At 37.9% G+C, this 20,883-nt stretch overlaps 1 protein-coding gene across 1 annotated transcript in view; it reads right to left on the minus strand.

Annotated features, from left to right (window-relative positions):
• Nucleotides 1-20,883, minus strand: part of BMPR2 (bone morphogenetic protein receptor type 2) — a 111,201-nt gene that overhangs the window by 17,725 nt on the left and 72,593 nt on the right. The window contains exons 4-8 of the mRNA XM_054829738.1: nt 9,409-9,519; nt 8,808-8,899; nt 6,564-6,794; nt 2,512-2,626; nt 748-908 (exon numbers count right to left, since the gene is read on the minus strand). Coding sequence (XP_054685713.1) covers nt 748-908; nt 2,512-2,626; nt 6,564-6,794; nt 8,808-8,899; nt 9,409-9,519 — 710 coding nt within the window. The remainder of the gene's footprint in view (nt 1-747; nt 909-2,511; nt 2,627-6,563; nt 6,795-8,807; nt 8,900-9,408; nt 9,520-20,883) is intronic.

Raw genomic sequence — 20,883 nt, forward strand, 5'->3', positions numbered from 1 at the left:
GTTTCTTCGTAACTAACCTAAATTTTCCCTCCTACAACGTAATCCCATCACCTCTTGTCCTATCCACACTGAATGCAAACAGTTTATTCCTTTCTCTTTGTAGCAGCTGTTTACATATTTGAAGAGCTGTCTCTGTCTTTACTTCCCTAAACAACCCTCATTCTTTCATCTTTTTCCATAACGAGCTCTTTCAAGCATCCCCTGTTATTTGGTCCATGTCTTTCCACATGCACTTACTCTCCCAGATGTATCCATTTAAAGTCCAGAAAACCACAGATGACACACAGAGAAATGGTTATAAGATGTAGAATGCAGTATGTCACTATTTTGGAAAAATTAACACCAAAACCACCAAAGAATGTTTGGTCTTCAGTTAATACTTGCAGTACAAGACTGAAGGGACCTGTACCACATCATTGCAAACAACATGGCAACCAAACCTACCTTGCGTCTTCTCGTACCTCACACAGAAAACTTCAGCCTCCAGGGCTGCAAATCTATCACCTTTCAAAATGGTGAATATTTTCAAGTATTTAAAAAAATATTTTCGAGTATTTTGAGATTAAAACCAGTGTGTTCCTGTCAAGGTTTCTCCCCACTTCTCACCCATATTGCAGCAATTCCCCCTGACAGGAATTGTACCACCTCAACATTCACCTTGTAACAACAGAAACAACTATTTCCCAGTGTTACTTCCATATTAATTTGTCTTCTTTTATACACTGGTTTATCTCCATTTGTACTTACCTCACTTATGGCTGCATTATCTTCCTCACCTGGGCGTACCAGTCTGTTTCCAGTTAACTTCATGGAGAGTCCAAAATCGCTAATTACACATGTTCCATCATTCTTTACCAGTACATTGCGGCTGTTCAAGTCACGATGGGATATTGCAGGTTTGTAATGGTCTATTTGGACACATGGAAGTGCTTGTTATTATTTGAGCAGTTCTACTGTTTGGCAAAATGAGAGAACCTCATTATGTCTGCTCAGCTATTATAAACAGAAAATCAACTTATCTTTTAGAAAGCTAACATTTTTGCACCTTTATGATGAGCTCCACAGTATACTATCTATAGAAAACTGACTGGCGTTCAGAGTTTCACGGTATCTATACAATATATTAGGCTACTGCTATATACAGTTTTAGTGTTTGCCAATAAGCTTCTTTCCAAGGGATATTTCAGCATGATTTTGGCAGGGGAAACATCATGTACTTAAGCACAGACCTGCTGCCACAGCCCTGACAGCCATTCCAAATGCTCTCATATCCTCACTCCTGTGTCAAATACAGCACCAACTATTTACATTATGATTGGGATTGGCCCCTATTCAGAAGATATGTAGACAATATTATTCCAGAGAGTCTGAACATGTTCATCTTGCGAGGGAGCTGATCTTTTCCAAAGAATTATCTCAGTTGTTCCTAGTTTATATGCAATTTATTTTGTTAGTAAAGCAGCCAGCACTATAGAACCAGTTTTACTGTGGAATTTACTCTACTCCATGAGTTCCTTCACAGACCAGCCTATGGCTGTCTCTTCTTTATGATGGAAGGTTTGCACAGTTTCTGGCTGCTAATGGACACACCTATATGCACATTCCGAAATAATGAAGGTGATAGCTGCAGTTTCAATGGCACATAGGAATACTGATTTAGGTATTTTTAGCCTTGCACTTTTAACAGCATCTTCAGTTGTCATTCTTTGCTAGAGTTGATGCTTAGCATTTGAGATACAGAGTTTGGAATTTTAATCCAAACATTAGCACCTTAATATAGAATTAATGATACCATCCTTTTATTTACCATGAAAAAGCTAATGCTTTAGTGCCAGGCCCTATTCTGCAGCCTGATACGTCAGAATATCTGCTTTATAATCATGATACTTCAGCTGCTGAAATGCTGGCTGAAGCACACAAGCAGAGATATAAATATATAAATCAGTATGCTGTCACATGCAGTGCTCTAATAAAACACAGAAAGTCCAGCAGTATCATTTGTACACAGTGAAGACAAGGCTCACACCCTTAGACAAAAAACAAGAGATACGATAAATAAAACTACAGTGGAGTTAAAAGATTTAATTGTTTCTCTTTATGTATACAGTTCACACACAAACTAAAAATTGCTTTGGTGATTTGTGTGTGAACTGCAAAAACAAACAGAACACCCCATCTGTTTGCTCTCTGCTAGACAGACATCCAGCGCTTCAGGTCTTCAGTAATCTGTTGCCACGATACAGCAGCACTGCACAACTCTGCCTCCTCCTCTTGCCTTTCTCTGGGGCTCCGCTGGCTCTTACTCCATGTTTTCATACAAGCGTCACAGACGCAGCCCACAACATGGGATTGTTCAGAAGGAAAGAGCCTATCAGAAGTTCTGAGTAATCTTTATTTGCATTCATCGTTTCCTACTCACCATACTGTCACAGAGAAAAAAGAAAGGCAGGAATCCGCTACCTGATATAAGTAAGAGTATCTTGAAGCTCTTGGCATCCCTTCAGGCCTTACCTCCTCGAGGTAGCTCCGTGTGCAGGTATGCCAAGCCCCTAGTTATAGAGTGTGCCAAACGACAAGAGCTCACCCAGTCGCTTGTGTGGAGACTCAAATATTTGCACAAAGAACCCTAAAAAAAAAAGAAAAGAAAAAAGAAAATATTAAAATGATTGTCCAGTTTAATAACTCAAAATCTTTAGGAGAGTCCGTTTTATCCATTGCTCATGAAAGGTGTAATCCTGCAGCTGCTCCTGTGTTTATCCAGATGTTCTAAAACATAAGATTAGACCAAAGCTTCATTAATTTCTAGTCCTGCCATTTAGTTTACCTGAAGAAGTGGAACAGAAAATTTCTCACAAAATAACAGGGATTTCCTTTAGGAATAATGACATTAATTATAACACAAAAGCAAAGCATGCACTTGATTTATTCTTCTGAAAGTCTTGTTGAACAACAGAAGAAGAAAGGCAACTGCAGACATAACAGCCTGGGTTACTAAACAGTGGTCTTTAAACCATTAGCACTTACAGAAGAATACTCAACATCTCTCACTGGCATCTCCTCCGCTATAATCTATTTATGTATCAAAACAAAAAAAAACCCAAAGGCAATTCAGAATAAGAGCAAGTCCACGCACACTGAAGAAACAGGAAAAAAGAATGTCATGTTCTCCTTTTCTTGAAATAGAAGTTAAATATGAAAAATGGGGATTTTTTTAGTGATTTGTGGTGGAATTTCCAAGAAAACCAGAAAGAAGGGTGTTGACTATGATACTGAGATATTCTAGAAACTGAGACTGCTATCTGAAACAGGAGCCAGATCCTGCAAACTATGGCACCTTTGAGCAGTTTTTATGCACATTGTCCCCAATGACCATATACTCAGTTTAAACAAACCAAATCCCTGTGCATGAAGAACAAGTCGTCCAGTTACCTCTGTGTACATATTACAATATATTTATGACTACAAAAGTACCCTGGTTTTGCCTATTTAAATCCGTAATCTTAAAGATGCACCAATGATTTAACATCTTATCATAGCCACAACTAAAAACACTTTATTGCAAAATTAGTTATGTAACAATTGGTTCAAAAAAATCTGGTATGTGCCATGTGAGTCCATTTGCAGTCGACATTCAGGTATGTAACGCATGCACAGTTCAGATGGAGGCACACAGATATCAGAATTTAAAATGACCAAAGCATTAGACATTTTTTTAATCCAATGCTAAAACTAAAACCAAGTTCTTGACACTTCTTAATGGAATTACAAAAATCTTACAGCTTTTCAGACTTAGCCTGTGCAGAGCAAGGAACCCATAAATAGATAACTTCCTCGGTGAAAACCCAGACCAAATGTCACTCATACAGGTTTACACGTGCATTTTTCCATTGTTTAAAATGTTGTTATATGAACTTCAAATAGATTTTGATAAGAAAAAAAAAGAATCCGCCTAGAAATGAGTTAAAGAATTTTACATTTTTTTCTTGTTGTTTAAAGCTTTTTAAGAAATACAAACACTCTTATTAGCCTCCAACTGCCAGCAACTTGGGTGCAGTAACAGATTTTCTTGGCTTAGTGGGTCGGGATTCCAGCCCATTCTAACAGAGGCCACAGGACTGTTGTCATGGTGTGACTGGGAAACACTCACTGTGTAAAGATCTCAAACCAACTTCAAGATCCTTCTGCAGCAGAGCTTTTATGGGCTGTGCTTTTATGCTTTTAGTGAAGTTCAATATAAATGAGTCAAGATTTAGAGAGATGTGTATTTCTAATTAAGATTATTCTTGTCAGAGTCATGAGTTACATGTTAAATTGAGGATATTTGTTCTGATTATAACTTTTGATAAAATTGATAGTTCTGTTTTAACAGTAGTAAGATTCTACAATATGTTCTACAACAGTTTTTCTACTGTTCTAAAAAGACTTGAATGTCTGACTACCGGGGGGACAATTCTGTGGCTATTACATACTTCCTACTATGTCATCCCTTGCAACTTACTCACTGCTTATTCACCTACCACACCTCACAGTACCATCAGAACAGCATGTTGATTGATAAATACATTTCCTTTTATTACTCGCTCACCTACTTTTTTTGGTCCGAAGGCATGTTTGGATAATAACACAACTTGGGTCAAACCTATCTGTCTTACCTTAACCGTGGCAACACCAAGAACAATTTTCTGCGTGAAAATGTTCTGGTTTGTGTGTTCCTATTTCCAAGAAAGAAGTATTTTGAGGGAGAATGATGTTTCGAATGGGGAGCATTTCACCTGCACATCTTGTATGGGTTACTCCTTATTAAAATAAAATTTATGGCTCCAGTTTGAACAGTGCAATTCGCTTTTAGTAGGGCCACCACAGCAGGCTTCCTTCTCTGTCGTTAGCTCCACATACAGGAGAACATCTGCTCACTGAATTAAGGATCACGCTGTGCATTGATTACACCTGCTGTGCACTTTTTCCAATGACTTCCAAACCACCACTGGATTGATTTTAGACTAATCTTGCTGTTCTTAATACCATATTGAGAAAGAATCTGATAATATGATGTCACAAGCCTCATTTGTGCATTTAATCAGATTGTTAACAGATCCTGTTTATATAAAGCAATTTTCAATCAAATTACATTTCAGCTGAAAATCCTTTCATTCAACAAAACAGCAAAACCAGATCACCTGTTAAGACAGTTATGCTCTGCCCTCCCAGGAGCAGAATACTCACTGGATTTCACTTAACTCAATTAATTGAAAATAAGCCTGCCCTGCCAGAGCTTTGCCACTGTCCATCTGGTAAGGGCATGACTGAGTTTCTTCTATGGTTCTTTCTAGTCTTTGCAATCTCTTCTTAGATGCCCATTTCTTAGAAGCTGACATGATCAAGTGTGTTCTCACTTAAAAAGTTGCAGTTAAGATACTCTTCATGTATTTGTGAAGTGCTATGTTGCCTTAAATTTGCATATATATTTAGTTATGTACATGTATCCATTTAACTTTCAATACAAGCATATATGCAGAGCCTAAATCATCCTAAGAGAGGCCATCATTACTGCTATTTATTACTGTTGTTTCTTTTTGCTGCTTGAATAAGCAGCTTTTGTCCTACTGTCTCCATAACAAATCAGGCTTCAGCCATCACCTTTACACACTGGAGGAAATATGAGTTTGCTTACTTGAGACCAAAAAGCTCACTGAAAAAAAAATTAACTGAACAATTAAAGTTCTTCCTATATACAACCAAAAAACCACCAAGATAAATTGTGAAACATGATTTTTGTTTTTTATATATATATATATAAAACCACCCCATATACATTACATTTTATGTGTTTTCATGAAAGCAATTCACATTTATGCTGTGCCTTTTTAAAACTTTTGTTTCTATGCATGTGTACACACACACACAGAGCATTAGGAACTCAAATCAACGAATTTGAAGGATGTAAGCATTTAGTTAGCTAAAGAGATTTGAAGATATGGTTCTGGAAAGTAAGGCTGCCTTCTTAAGATTTGTCCTACATCATCAATACATGGTACAGCACAATGAATATGGTACGCCACAGAAGGCTTTAAAGAAGATAATAGGATAAAAGGCCAACATGATTTATAGTACCACAAACTAGATTGACAACAAAATATGTTTCATTGTAAAAACTCCACCATTTACAGCTACAGAGTGAGTTCATAACTACCATAACAGAGATATAATGTCTTAGTATTAAGAAGTTTAAAATTCATTAAATTACTTTTAAGTAAAAACAACTCTTCAAATTCTGTCCTTGAATATTGCACCGTTGACTTAAAAAACCTGCACCATAACCAAGAGCAAATACCACAGCTAAGAATTTGTAAGACAACATTTGGTAGCACTAACTGGGAAATCTTAAAGGGCATTACAGTAAACCACACTAATGTTCATTAAAATTGTAATTTATATAGATTATTTTTGCATTACTGTGCAAGAAGCAGCAATGAAAAACACTGGCAAATACTAAAGTACATCCTTTTTATGTGGCTATTCTTAGGAATCTAAACCAATCTGATTGATTTCTTTGAAGTACTTACATTGGGGTAATATTCCATCACCAATAAATATTCCATACGGCCATCTGCAGTGAATCTCTCATCCCCCACAATGAAGTGGGCAATGTTGTCATGTTCCATCAGTGGAATCCTGTAAATGTTCCTCTCATTGACAAAGTTCTGACGATTAGCAAAAGAAAATACTTTCACAGCAACTGGACGTTCGTCTAGGGAGCCTTTATACACTGCTCCGTATCGCCCCCGGCCAATCAACTGCAAAAAAAATTCAATAATTAGTTCACTAAATAATAAATGAAGACAAAATCCAAGTTTTCATTTGACAAAGACTGTACGCCAACTTTTATACTGACTTACACTATAAAAAATAGTGAATATAGCAAATATTTTGTATTGAAAATTAGAATTAGAATGCTGTCATAAAAGTTATTGGAGCTGGAAATGTCAGCATAGGACAACTTGGATCTTACTAAATTGATCTATGAATACCCAGTAAATAAATCATAAATAGTCTATTCAGCAGTTTTATATACAGAATCAATAAAATACATGTGTTTTGTGCTTATTAAACTTCTGCCTCCTAAACATTTATAGCTTTTATGTGATCAATTTTAATTAACTCCAGAGATCACAGACATTAAGCTAAACATTGTAGGTTTAGGATAGCTTTATAAGCTGTACCTTTTAGGTTAGTAACAACAATATATGCATTTGTAGTGCAAAATAGATACCAAAAAGAGGTAAACAGGCTTCAACAGAAAGGAGTAATTAATTCCTTACTACCTGTGAATCTTTATTTTAGCCTCCACTATGTTAAACAGTCTTCACAGAATGGCCTTTGCCATCTCCATGGCAACTGAAGAAAGATGCGATTTCTGCTCTAAACCAAAACGTAGGACCACCATCAGGAAGAGTCTGAGTTTCTAAAGCTCAAAAAATTCCAACTACAGAAGAATTTAAACATCTATTTAATTCAAATAATTTTCAGGAAGACCTAGACATGAGGCTGTAAGGATTTCATGGGCAAGTATCTTTTTACTTTTTAAATACTTAGAAATGGAGGAAGGATTACAAAAGTAATGCTTCTAAAGAATATAAAAATTGTCTAACAGGAAAGTTTTCAACAATAAAGTGTCCCTTAACAGACAGACTTTCCGTTTCTCAGTCCTTCCATGTGAGTGGATTGCAAAGCGGCAGTGAGTTACTTCAGGGTACAAACCTGGAATGTATTCTACCCACAGAGATGTGAAAAGGTTAAGACAATTTGTTTTGCAACACCCTATGACTGAGGGTGAGGAGTCAGCTCCTTAGGACTTAAGAAAGAGGACAGAAGACTCCATGGCAGATCTCTCAACCAGCAAAGTCACTGCTTTTTCCAAGACTGCATATCACTATGAGTAATTTCATCTGGGGCTTTGCACACTTCTACAATACACATCCTTATACTCTTGTAAACTCCACCTCAAGTACTTTTTGTTGGCAGAAGGCACCCAAACTTCTCTGTTGATTAGTCTGCTGACACCATTAGCCCAGACCACATTGCACATCTGCAGTTTGCATCTCTAGGTGTGATTTCTAATGGGCAAAAAGAACAAAAGTATCACATTCTGAATCTCTCTCAGTCATTCTACTGATTTATTTCTGGCTAAAAGCTTTTTAAAATTCCCTAAGTTCTATTAAGCATACCAGTTGAAAGCATAACGTTTTGCAGTTTTCTGATGATACATCTAATACCAAGCTGAGTAGAAAGTTCTGGTTGGCCTCTAGTTGCCATGGAGATAGAGAGTACCCCACTGTGAAGAATGGCTATACATAAATGCACCACTACTGAAATATACTGCCCTATCTGCAGTAAATTCTATATTCCAATTGTGTTACTAAAGCTTTTCAAATGATTACGGTAGGATACTGTACTAGGAGCGACCAGTCGAGCAAAAAGATGGATCTTTTGATGCAATACTGAAATACAGCACATACCAATTTCCCCCATTGCCTCCTAGTGTTCAGTATTTTCTTCTCAAGGTAGACCACGTTCTAGCTAATACCAACAATATTACTAACAAAACCAGACAAAATGTGTGGTAACCTTTTTTTTTTTTCCTCCCCCTTTCTCCTTTTTATTTCATTTCTTCTTTAAACTGTGATTTAGAAGAAAACATTACAGGAGCACCGATACATTTATTTCTGTAACTATACCTAGGAGGTGATATGACCACAAGTGTAACATTGAATAAAAATGAAGATTAAGAAACCGAATCGAACATTTACCTCCAACAACTTCAGATTATCCAGATCCAGTGAGGGCTCCGATGCTGCTGCCTCCATCATGTTCATACTGTGCAAACCTTGTTTACGATCTCCTATGGAAAGAGGTGGGGACGGAATCAGACAGTTCCCTTTTTTTGCCATGCTACCAGTGAAAACAATACAACTTACCTGGGACATGGCAGAAATACATATTGTAGGCAAGGACATAACAAGTAAAAAGGAATCCTGTAAAATCTTTTCGGAGACAGTAAAATCAGCAGTGAAGGTGCCAATAGCTATGAACCTAAGGCTATCTGCTACACAACTATTTTGATAATTATATGTCACTGGTAATAACTATAACGCATGTTCACAACTTCGCTTAAGCTGTGTTGAGCAGAGGATTTGTTGAAGAAAAGTGGGTCCCAAAATGCCAGCCTGGAGAAATAATAAATCTCTCTGGACTGCTATGAAAGGGATATCACCATAAAGTGCCGGAGAGGAGAAAGGGGGGCATTATGTACAAACATATCAGGGGGACTGGGGAGAACAGAAGACATAAGTGTAACTTTGAGGAATAGTCAAAAGAACAATTAAAAAAACCAGGATCATCAAACCCTACCTGCAAGCATCCTGTATCCAAAGAACAGAGCAGCAATCAAAACAGCCAGTACAGACACAGATGCAAGGGCAATAACTATAGTCTCATCTCGATGAAAAGAATGAGAAGAATCTGAAAGAAAACAAGATGAAGACTCTTTAATTGTAAATTTGAAAGAATAAGCATGGTAAAACATGTAATTATTATTACAACGAGGAAAAAAATTTTACTCTGAATTGTAGGACATTGCACTAAACTCTTTCTCCTCTTAAAATCTAGGGATGGCAAAGAGTTGATCAGCTCAAATGCAGCTGAGCGCACATTCATTGCCACCATAGAGAGAGGCACCAACAGCGGAAAGTGAATCTTCTTTCTACCTGGCAAAGTTCAGCCCAACCATACAAAGCCAAGTTGATGCAGTCCTGCTCTGCTATCTGTCCCTTAATCCAGTTACCTGGTATGAATCAGGTTTGTAACCTTTACAAGTCTTTTTAAATTATTTTTCCCAGAATGAAAAAACTCAAAAAATATTTGCTAATAATGCTGCAAATGTGATGAATACTGAATGTTTTGTATTCAAATATCTACAACATACATTAGAAACAAGTCCATTTGTGCACGTATTTCAAAATACTTCAGGGTTTTGATTTGTTTCATGTCAGCGCTCAGATAATTTTTAGCATAATTCCACTCCTTAATTCACAAAAAGACAGAGACATCTCCATAGACTGCAGCAGAGTATCAAGAAAACTGAAACAACAATAAAACACTAAACAAAATCAAACAACTAGTTTTTATTAAGTCATTTTAAAAATAGCATTTCATTTTTGTCAAAATGTAAGTATCTTGCCTCCTCCCCCCACGGGGAAAAAGGTTTTCATGAAGAAATCTGTTAGTGTCTTGAATGGTCAGCTTAATGCTTCTCCATTGCAGACCCCAGTCTTGCTTATTGCAGGCATATAAAAATTCAGCCACTTTTATATAAGAATTTATTACTGCAGATATTCCTCTGATGTCAGAATCACTGGAATGTGGCACTACAAGACCTCATTTACTTTGGCTTCAAAATCAAGTTTGGGAACTATGTTTAAACTTGTCTGATGTATTGCTAAAAGTACTCCTTAAAAGACTGTAATGAGACCTAACTATGCTAAAACCACAAAATATAAAATGCACACAAGGCTTAAACATTGGGTAAATTTTTAGGTGAGACTGAAATACAATTTATCCCAGTCTACACTAGCTGAATAACCTGACAAATTCACTTTGCTTGAACTGCATTTAAAAGAAATTAAATATGATTCACTTATTCCAATTCCCAGTGTGGATAGACACAAGAGAACCAGATAAGAAGAGAAAGCAAATTTAAAAGACAACAGCTTCCATTTTTACATAACCATAATGGTAAAAGGAAATAACAAAAAGTTGGTAAAACAAAATACCAGAGAGAGTGTTTCAGCTCTGATAGAAGTATGTGAAAAATCACCCACCAAACCCAACAGGCAGTTCATATCCCATACACCCTTTAAATAAAAGGGTGCTTGTGATAATCACGACACCATCAAATTTAAATTTGTTCCATCAAAAGAAATACCATCACTACTGGTTTTGGGAAAATAAGTTTCACTGAGAAAATAAACTATTGCCACAGAGCATGGTACTGTGGAATAAGAGCTGTGACTTCCATTGCGAGGAGATTAAAAGATACACGTTACAGTTCTCAACTGAATTCAAAACATATACATACATACATATTAAAAAACCCAACATCATAAAGGAAATATTACATCATACAAAGCTATATGGAATATTACATTAGTGTAAGAAGCGGAATAATTGCTGGCAGGGAAATTGTAATTTTGACTTTGATATTTTTGTGAATGGAATTTACAGTTTATTGGCTTATCTTTTAAAATTTATATTAAATGTGGTGGGGTTTGCACCAGTTCAAGATAGTGCCTAGCATGTACTAAGCAAATTCAGGTTTTGAAGGGCTGAGCTTTTTACTATAATCTCAGCTGTATTTTCTTTGACCATGCAACTAGGGTGCAGCCATTTACAACTTTCCCACTGCTAAATATACAGTAGTCGTTTCCACTGTTTGCCAAATGCTATCTAATGACCAAGTTTGATTGCTCTACTTTAGTTCTTCTTATAATCAAAGGGTTAACACAACATGCCTCCATCATGAGGGCCCTCCTCTCCCTGGAACAGGATTTTGCTGATCCTCCACTCCTAGCACAGCCCAGGGCAGAGGCATCCTGAGCAACGCGGGTTACTTGGGTTATTTTGCAGCTCTGGCTGCACTGGCACACTTGCTCTTTTTCCTGTTAGAAGCCCATGAATGGTGGCATTATGCAGGCTGGAGAGGTACTAGAAAATCTCCAAACAACAAAGGTTTTTGCTGATCAGAGCAAAAGGATGGTTGCTTTCTCCTTCCTTGATGGACCATCCCCTCTGGGGCTTTTTCTCTTTAGTGGGTAGCTGTGCAGCTGCCATGTAAGCTCAAAGAACTTCCCTGGCCTTCAACAGGGAAAGAATATTTGTTATTTTTTTTAAGCAGAGTTTTTTCTTAACAAATCTTAGATCGGCTTATCTTGAACCAACTTTTAATTCTTGTAAACATTTTAAAATAATGTTAACGTTCCAACAGCCAAGTCAGTCCTACAGTGTGAGTTACTATTGTCAGGTTGTTGAGCAACATTTATAAATTTAAGAATAAATATAAATTTCTTAATAAGGGTAACTGAACATCTCAATGGAACGGTAACGTGCAGCTCAAAATAATACGAGTAAAATACAAGTGGGTAAAATGCTGCATATGAAGGCCAGTCATTTCCCAGCAAGGACAATTTTACTATCTTTTACTTATAAATCTATATAAAAAGAAAAGCACAAAACAAACACAATGACAAAAAGCCCAGATGGCCCCCAAACCCCCACAAAACAGTATTATTTCTATCTGCCCTCTATCTGCTTTGTATGACAAATAACTTCTAATGTTGTCAGATTATCAATCTCTTTTAAATAAAACAAAAAGGATCTATCATCACCTATTGACCCAGTTTTAAAACCTTCCAAAGCTTAACGAGACTCTTATTAACTAATTCATTTTTTCAATCCATCTCTTTCTTTAGACATATTTCATCTTTAGCCTTTTACACCAGCTGCTGATTTGCCTTTAAAGATGTAGATGAGAAATGCTAGCAAAGTCAAAGACAGATAGAACCTCTCAAGGCATTTGTAGAAGTTCACATTTCCTCTTTTATCTACTTTTAAGTAAAATAATACATATTTTATATATACATATGCACACAAGCCATAGTTCTTTTGGTGTTATTTGGAGATGTGTTTTAACTAACACACCAAAAGGCACATCAGTGTGGGTCAATAAAAGTAATTACCGACCTTTAAGCACGGCACTTTAAATAAGAATGTAAAATACACACGCATACAAATTTATTTTTGTGTTTTCTTCCATGACCTTATAGTTCTGTCTGAAACAACCACAACTCCTTAAGATCAGGAAATTCAATATGAAAGTTTATTTGATATTGCACTTCCTATCAGTAGCTCCAGATGCATCACAAAACACAAACAAAATTTTCTGAAGTGAGACTTTGTTGGTCTGAAACTGTTAATAACCCCATCCCCAAATGAGCAGACTCAGCTTTTAAAGTTTATTTACAGTGACAAGACACCTGCCCTACAGCTTTGGGGTTTTTTTGCGTCACGTCATAGTACGAACTGACTTTAAACACACATAACCACTACTCAACAATCTCATTTGAGTTTTTGGGTTCATTGCCAATATTTGGGGTGTTTCTTTAGTGACAAATACAAACTGAATGAAAGCCAAACTGCCCAACACTGGCTTCAAATTTTAGTCTGGGAACACTGGTATCTCAATATTATTCCCAAACCAATGTGTAACATAAAAACCTCAATAGCATATGCTGAGCATAATTAGCTGCAGACTCTAGAAAATCCAACGATTAAGGAGTTGACTGCTGAGGCAAATTCTACCTACACTTGTACGCAGAAGGTATCTGCAGAGCTTCCTCAAGTTTATGTTACTGTAACTGAAAGCAGAGGTTAGCATAGTTGCTTGTTTCACTGCTATTTATATGTCAGGTTTTCATTTCCGACTTCCACTTAGGCTCCCCAGTCTAAAACAAAATCTGCCAAAACAAAAAATTAAAACCAACAGAAACTGTTGTAAGGCCCACAACACCTTAAGAGCCAATTTCTTATCCCACTTGTATGGAAAAAGGAGAGCATTGCTCACAGGGCTACCGACTCCTCAAGCAGCAGTGCGAGGATGCCATTTAGAAGGCACCCAGCACGTACACACTTCTGTCTTGAAACATTTCTGCCAGCAATTCTGATACTAGTCAACATTTTTCTGAAGTCCACCAATACCATCACAAAGGAATATCACAGCAAATAGTGTAACAGTTTTCTGGTTGTTTGGTTTTGGGGTTTTTTTTTCCCCCCGTAAGAGAAAGAAACAAAGCATGACTCATTAAAACAGAGACGATCTCCTTCTGGCTGGGCAGCAGTTGGTAACCAACAAGCCACCATTCCCAGAAGCATCCTGACCTCATCATCAATAAAGAGCTTGTTTTCAAGTTCCAAAAACCCGAGTACAACAGCTCCTGTGTACGGAGAGAATTTTGTCAAAGGTACACACAAATAATTGAGAATGCATTTCAGAGCGAACTGTGAAGGGGAATGCTTCTAGGACTCAGTTAGAAGTGAGTCATCTGGCTGAACCCAGCCCTGCACTTTGGATACTCCCTGCAGGCACTTCTACCACATTAGGGATTTCTCTCTCTTCTCTCAGGCATCACTGCCATAACAGTTTCCAAACACTTATACAATATCTTTGGTAAATTATTTTTTTAAAATTAAGCTTCCATATTGCCAAACATGGAGGTTGTCTACTGCTGCCTTCCTGACCTTCCCCAGGAATGACACAGAATGAAGAACACTGAGAGTGCTAGTGGCATCAGGAGGAATAATATTTTTCCTTCAAATTAACTTTGCCACTATAAACATAAGTTTGTAATATTAATTAATGCAAAAGTATTCCAATCTGTGCCTATGCTTGAAAAAGCTGCTTTTCTTTCTTTGTAATTTAACTTTCAAAAATGAAAGCCTCTTTTGTATGCTTCCTGTTTCTGTACTTTAAAATTAGCATTTATCCTATTACCAAAGAACATTTTGAGAAATTAGAGAAAACTGAGACAAAACCAGGTAACAACAGCCAATGGCAAAAGAGTCTGTAAACATATAGAACTCTTCCCTGGGAGCCAGAAAGAGGATGCGTGATCCCTGTGTCTTCCTTTCCCATCAGGAAACACTGTGAAACCTGCAGACAACTATCCCCTTAGTTTCTCCCACTCCAATATAACTTCCCTCTGTGTCTGCTCCAGATAAAGCATCAACTAACCCACCACTACCAACATTACTGCATCAGTTCAAGCACCAAAGTCTGTGCTGACAAGGTAAAATATTCCAGCCTGTTGACAAACTGTGAGGAATCCATGCAGAGTTTTCACATTTCCTATGTCACCATTCAGCAGATTGTTGCCCCTGATACTATGACTAAAATTACAAGGTATGAAATGAATGGAATGAGAAATGAGGAGAAGGATAGTCTCCTCCTCAGAGCAGCTGAAAGCTGTCCTGAAAACTCCTCTCTATCACTGTACCAAAGGTGCTACAACATGATGGCCAAAAAGCTCCCTGGGACATCGTAGAGATCACTGTTAAGATGAGACATCTTAAGACAGCCATGAGAAAAGGCAGTGAGTGTTAGCTATGTTGAAAACCTAAGAATCCCACGGGGAAAGATTTGATTGTATAATTAAAGCCTGTATCATAACACAAACACGCACAAGGAGACAAGGTCTTAAAACTGTGCAAGCAATGACGTTTCCTTCTAATCTTTAAATGTTTGAATATGAAGCCTTAGGCTTTGAAATGTTGTTTCAATGCTATGTATTTATATGGGGGTGATCATATAATAAAGGACATTTGCACATAAATTTCCACCAGACCTCTATATTGCTATTAAAGCTTTTCATTCTGTTTTTAGAAATCGGCCTGCTCTTCATGTAAATGACTCACAGCTGTGTATCTGTCACACAGTAGTAAATAATTCTAGAAAATATATGTGTATTTAAGTGTAGATAAACATTGTATAAAAACATTTTAGAGGAACATACAATTATTCTATATAATGAAAATCAGTTTTAAAAATAATTACCTATGTTCCCACAGAATTTCTGGTATCAATATATCAGAAGCCAAGTGGTCTTACAGCTGATAGGTACCAAAATATTAATATTTACTTGAATTGCCATATCACCAAGTAAGCAGCAATGTTAGTCTCCAACAAATAAGGAAACCACCATCCTTTTCTTTAACCTTCACAGCACAACAGTAACATCTGATTCTTCAAAACAACTACAGCTGTATGGACTCTGATCAAAGTCAGTAAAATTACTCAGGGACTCAAAGATCTGCCCATACAGATTGCTTTAAAAAAAGAAGTGGAGTCTTCACGCCATCCTACAACTATTTCTTTGATGTGATAGATTCAATATGTTCATTGCCAATCTGTTGCAGAAGTTGCTTTTCCATTAAGGAATCTTAATGATCCTGAGGATGAGATCAGAAGCATGAGGGAAATCTTACGGTTCAGTCACCAACGCAGCGCGAGATGGAAGACTGAAGTGTGGGGGCAATATGGCCTTCAGCTGCAGATGACTGCAAATATGCTCTGCAGATTGGAAAAGAGACTTTTCAAGTATAATTAAATTTTAAAGCCACATTTCTTTTCACAGTGGCCCTGCACAACTTTCATGACAGCGATAAGATCTCGGTCCTTTGAAAAAACATACAATTAGCAATCTTTTCCAAGGGCCCACAGATCTCAATCATAATCTGTTTATCTGTTCTGTCTACACATAGCTTACATCAAACATGTCCTAGGAATCTTCCGCAAAATGTAAAAATAAGCCCTCATCCCTTACTGCATCTAGCAGTGCATTCCAACCAAACCAAAACACCTCATCAAGTCTTTTTTCTCCTCTTTTCTGGACAGTAATCAACATTTCTTTCCAACCAACTGACCACTACCTCATTCCTGATCCACTGTCCTGCAGCAAGAGAGTTCAGTCTTCATCATGCTAGAGCAAATGACAAGAAAGCCTCCAGTATAAACACTATACCAAAATGACTCAAACTATTTTAAGTAAATCAAATTCATTCAGTGCAGGGAAGAAAATGTGAAAGAAAAAAAACCCCAAACATAAGCAGAGAACTTGGAACGAAGGAATATGTTAGTAGCCTTTCAGATACCATGGACATAGGTCAGACTTTCATGTATGCAAACAAGAATCCAAATCACACAGCCTTCTACACCAATTTAACTAAATGCGTTGAAACCCACGTTTTTAGTTAAGCTGGAACTAAAAGGTCGGAATACCTTAAAGTTATATTCTACAGACTTTTACAACGAACTCCTGCAGGAGCTACTGCCAGTTTTCCATTAAACCTATGCATGGCTGAGAATGATGAAAGAAAAGGCATTTCCTAAACCACTTTTGCCGTTCACCTAAGCTTTTATAGGTGCATGTTTTAAAACAGCTATTATGCTAATTCTGATTTATGACCCCATACATTTGAAGTAAGGCTGCATCATTCTGTAAACACCTGACAAATTATTAATAAAATTAAAATCCATGTCCAAACCTTGTAGTAAGATAGTATAAAATGTAAATATTCAATACTTCAATAAGTATAAGTACCTTCGATACTTATACCAAAGTTAAGGTAAGGAACACTATTTCACATACAATTTTTGGAGGCACCTGAACGTACAATGAAGTTAGCAAGAAAACTGCTATGGAAGAGGACTGAGCACTCAGTGCTCACGCAGATAGAAAGTACAACAGGAACTGTACTTCTTGTGGGAGATGGTGTGACATTCTTTAACAAAATAATCCTGCCAACCAGTAACCTTAAGGCAATTTTTCTTTCATAACTGAAAACGGATGTTCTCCCTGGATTTAAGAGCAAATACCTGGTTTCTAGTCTATTGGCTTAGATGAAGTAGAAAATTTACACTTAGTTCCAATCATTCTGTTAATTGAAGAAAAGATTTAAACAGTCCCCAATATGTTTCCACTTTGCACTTAGCATCATCATATTTGACTGATTTTAACTTTTTATATAAAATCTTATATACTTATTGTCATGAAGTGTCCTTTATGATGCATCTTTTCATGTTTTTCTCCACATCAGGAGAGCTAAAATTTTAATTCATTTTTCACCTAATCACATTGCTGTATTGAACCTGGGCTCTAAGGAAGCACCAGACTCTCAGGAGACTTGCAGTAACATCATGACCTAGCAACGATGCATCACAGATCCTGTCTGCCTCCTCAGAGAATGCCTCAAAACATCACACAGCTTGGGCTGGAAAATTTATTTTCCATAACAAGCTCCAGAGGAATCCTGCTACAGCTAGAAGTCAGTCATTCATGATGGCAGAGTTTCAGTGGGCAGATCTCTCTTTAAAAATCTGCTGTCAGAAAATGCAGTTTGGATTTGAGCTTGCTGGGCTTTGCCTCAAAGAGGAGAGCTCCCTCGCTCCCCCTGTGGCCAGGCGGTCCGAGCGGGTGGAATCCCTTCACACGCCTCCATTCTCCTCTGGGGTACTGGCTGCCACCAAGCGCCTGATCCGGAGCCAAGCTGTGGGTATCAGATTTGCCTTTTTTGTTTGTTTTGAAAACTAAGGGCTGCACTGATACATGAAACTTAAAAATTAAGCGTATGTGGTAATTTCTTTGGCAGAGAAGTAGGTTATGCAATCCCTAATGGCTCTTTCTTTGATGACTAGATACAGAGAGGTGAATTAGCAGCTTGTCACATTTGTACAGAACTAATTCCTGAGCTGACAAAAACCTAACAACTTCCCTTTCTGCCTGTTCTTCTGTGACATTGGGCATTTTCAGTGTAATTTCTCACACTACTGAATAGACCCTTATAATCATGATGTATGTAAAATGAATAGCAATTCAAAACCAAAACCAAATTCAGATTAGCGTTCTGAAGTTCCCTATATACTGATAAATACTTGGTTACTCAGAGATAAAAGAAATACCTTGCATTTACAGGCAAACTGGATTTGAGTACACTTCAACCTTGACTTCAAGCTTAATGGAAAGCTAATTTGGGCACTTAACCATATACTGGGGACATCTTCTGTATTGAAATAAAATAATCAGAAAAATGTTTTTTATTAAAAAGATTGAAAAAAATTTACATTATCCCCTTATATTGATCTTGGACCAATGATACTGTCTCCTTGTCAAAGCAAATGGTAACACCAGCTATAACATAATGGCACTCTTCCAGCCTCTGTAAAAACAGTGGATCACAAAATGCATGTGCTGCAACAGAAAAAAAAGAAGAGTATTTCAGAAAGTTCTTTAAAGCTATTTTAAGTTATTTTAAATCCAACAGGCTCAATAGCTAAATATTTCATGTTCATAATGTTCCCAGGCACTAAAAATAGAGCCCAAAAAACGACATCAAAACACTACAATGCCTGTATCTTTTAGAAAAGGCAGCTCTGATCCCGTGTGTCTGCATTTTTCATGTCTTCGAGAGCTCAGGAATGTTGCCTATCAATCGGTCATGCTCCCCTTGCTCCTACAAACCCATATCCCCCTCTTGCCAGCAATTTCCTGAGTGGGAAAGGCTGAGCCAAGCCCAAGCCGTGTGGGGCGGCCAGGCCTGTCCCAGCAGGCGCTTGCTGGGTGCACCCCGGAGGAGCGCCGGAGCGGCGGGTGTCTCTGTTTACAGCCGGTGGAGCCAGCCGTGGTGCAGAGGCGCGATGCTGCTCACGTCCGCCCGCTGCCAGCTCGGTGCTGCCCGCTCCTGTGCGGGCAGGTAGACGGAGGACCAATGTCCTGACAATAAAGCTGCACACCTCTGGCTGAGGTTCAGGAATATTTTTTTCTGTCAACCTTAGCAACAGATGATGAAAAATGAACTGATTTAGTGGACATGATCATATGAGGTATTTATTCCAAAATCATTTCCCTAAACATGCAACAATATTTGAATTATAGCACAATTTTAGGCAATTAACCTGTTCAAGTAAAAACCCAAGATCAATACAAACAGATAGGATGAGAATGAGTTCTGATAAAACCTTTTATTACACTTCTGGTTTATGTCCTAGTACTTCATCTTATGTCCTAAATCAGCTTAATACTGTAAGCCTCAAGTGTAGCAAATATTTTAGTATGAAAACTTAGCTCTTCCTACTTACTTTAATTCAAGAACATTCTTCTCTGATTTCAGTACAACTCAAGTATAGTGTACATTCCTGTACATAAAAGGTTTTGTAATTTTAAATTTGAAGACGTGCTACAGAGCTGTGAGTTAAACCTGTCTGACATTCTAGAAACATTCATGGTTACTAAAGATTGCGTTTGTCTGGCTAATGCCAATTCAAATAACACCCATGGTATTCCAAACGGTATGCATCTGCTCCAGCTCTTCCTATCATGGTTTAGAAGGACAAAGTCTAACACGAAAGGACGTGTCCCATTTTCCCATTAATCCTCCCTCATATTCTCCTGTTTTCCCCAGTCATCTTCTCTACATGGCCATATGATTTCTAACTTCTACCAGATTCTCTTTTTAGGACTTCAAAAATATTTTAAGAGTCTTTTTTAAGTTTAAGGTAACAATAATCATTACATTTCTCCACCTTCTAACATCGTACTGGTTGGTCTTACCAGGTATTTCCCAGATTAATTATTGTTAGAAGGAACTGAGTGATGAAGCATAAAGCGGGAAGTTGGGGCCAGCCAAAAATCCCCTTCCTGTCTCGCTCCAGGGTCCCCGAGGAACGCAGTGAACAGTATCCTCCCTTCTTTTCCTCGAGACCTTAAGCTCTCTCATTCAGTCAGCATCAGTGTCTCTCAGTCTCCCTCTCACTCCCATTCCTCGTTCAGCTCCCATCCAGCACAGCGCCATCACTGAAGACACTGCTCTCCCTCTGCTGCAGAGCCCTGTGTCCACGCCAGTGAGTGAAAGGGCCAGGGGAGCGGCTGAACCCCTCCTGGTTCCTGCTCAAGGCTCTCTCTCCTCCCCAGCTGAGAGGCCTTAGCAAGGGCTGTTTTCCTCTATCCCTATCCTTGCTTAAATGGAGATTCAGCTGGCTTCTGGGCAGGAAGAACCTCTTTCTCAAATATACTTTACAAATATAAGATGCAGCTCTTTGGGGACGTCCTTAAGCAGAAGGAAATTAAGGACAGAAAAGGCTGTGGAAACCTGACAAGCCCAACAGAGCAGTCAGGAGGAGACAGAGGCATGGCTGGCACTCAGTGGGGTGGAAACTGAAACAGTGAGGGGAAGGGCTTTAACCTCAGGAGGATCCCAGCAAGATCAATAGTCACCACTGAC

This window comes from Grus americana, chromosome 6 (assembly GCF_028858705.1).
Source record: "Grus americana isolate bGruAme1 chromosome 6, bGruAme1.mat, whole genome shotgun sequence".
NCBI lineage: Eukaryota > Metazoa > Chordata > Aves > Gruiformes > Gruidae > Grus > Grus americana.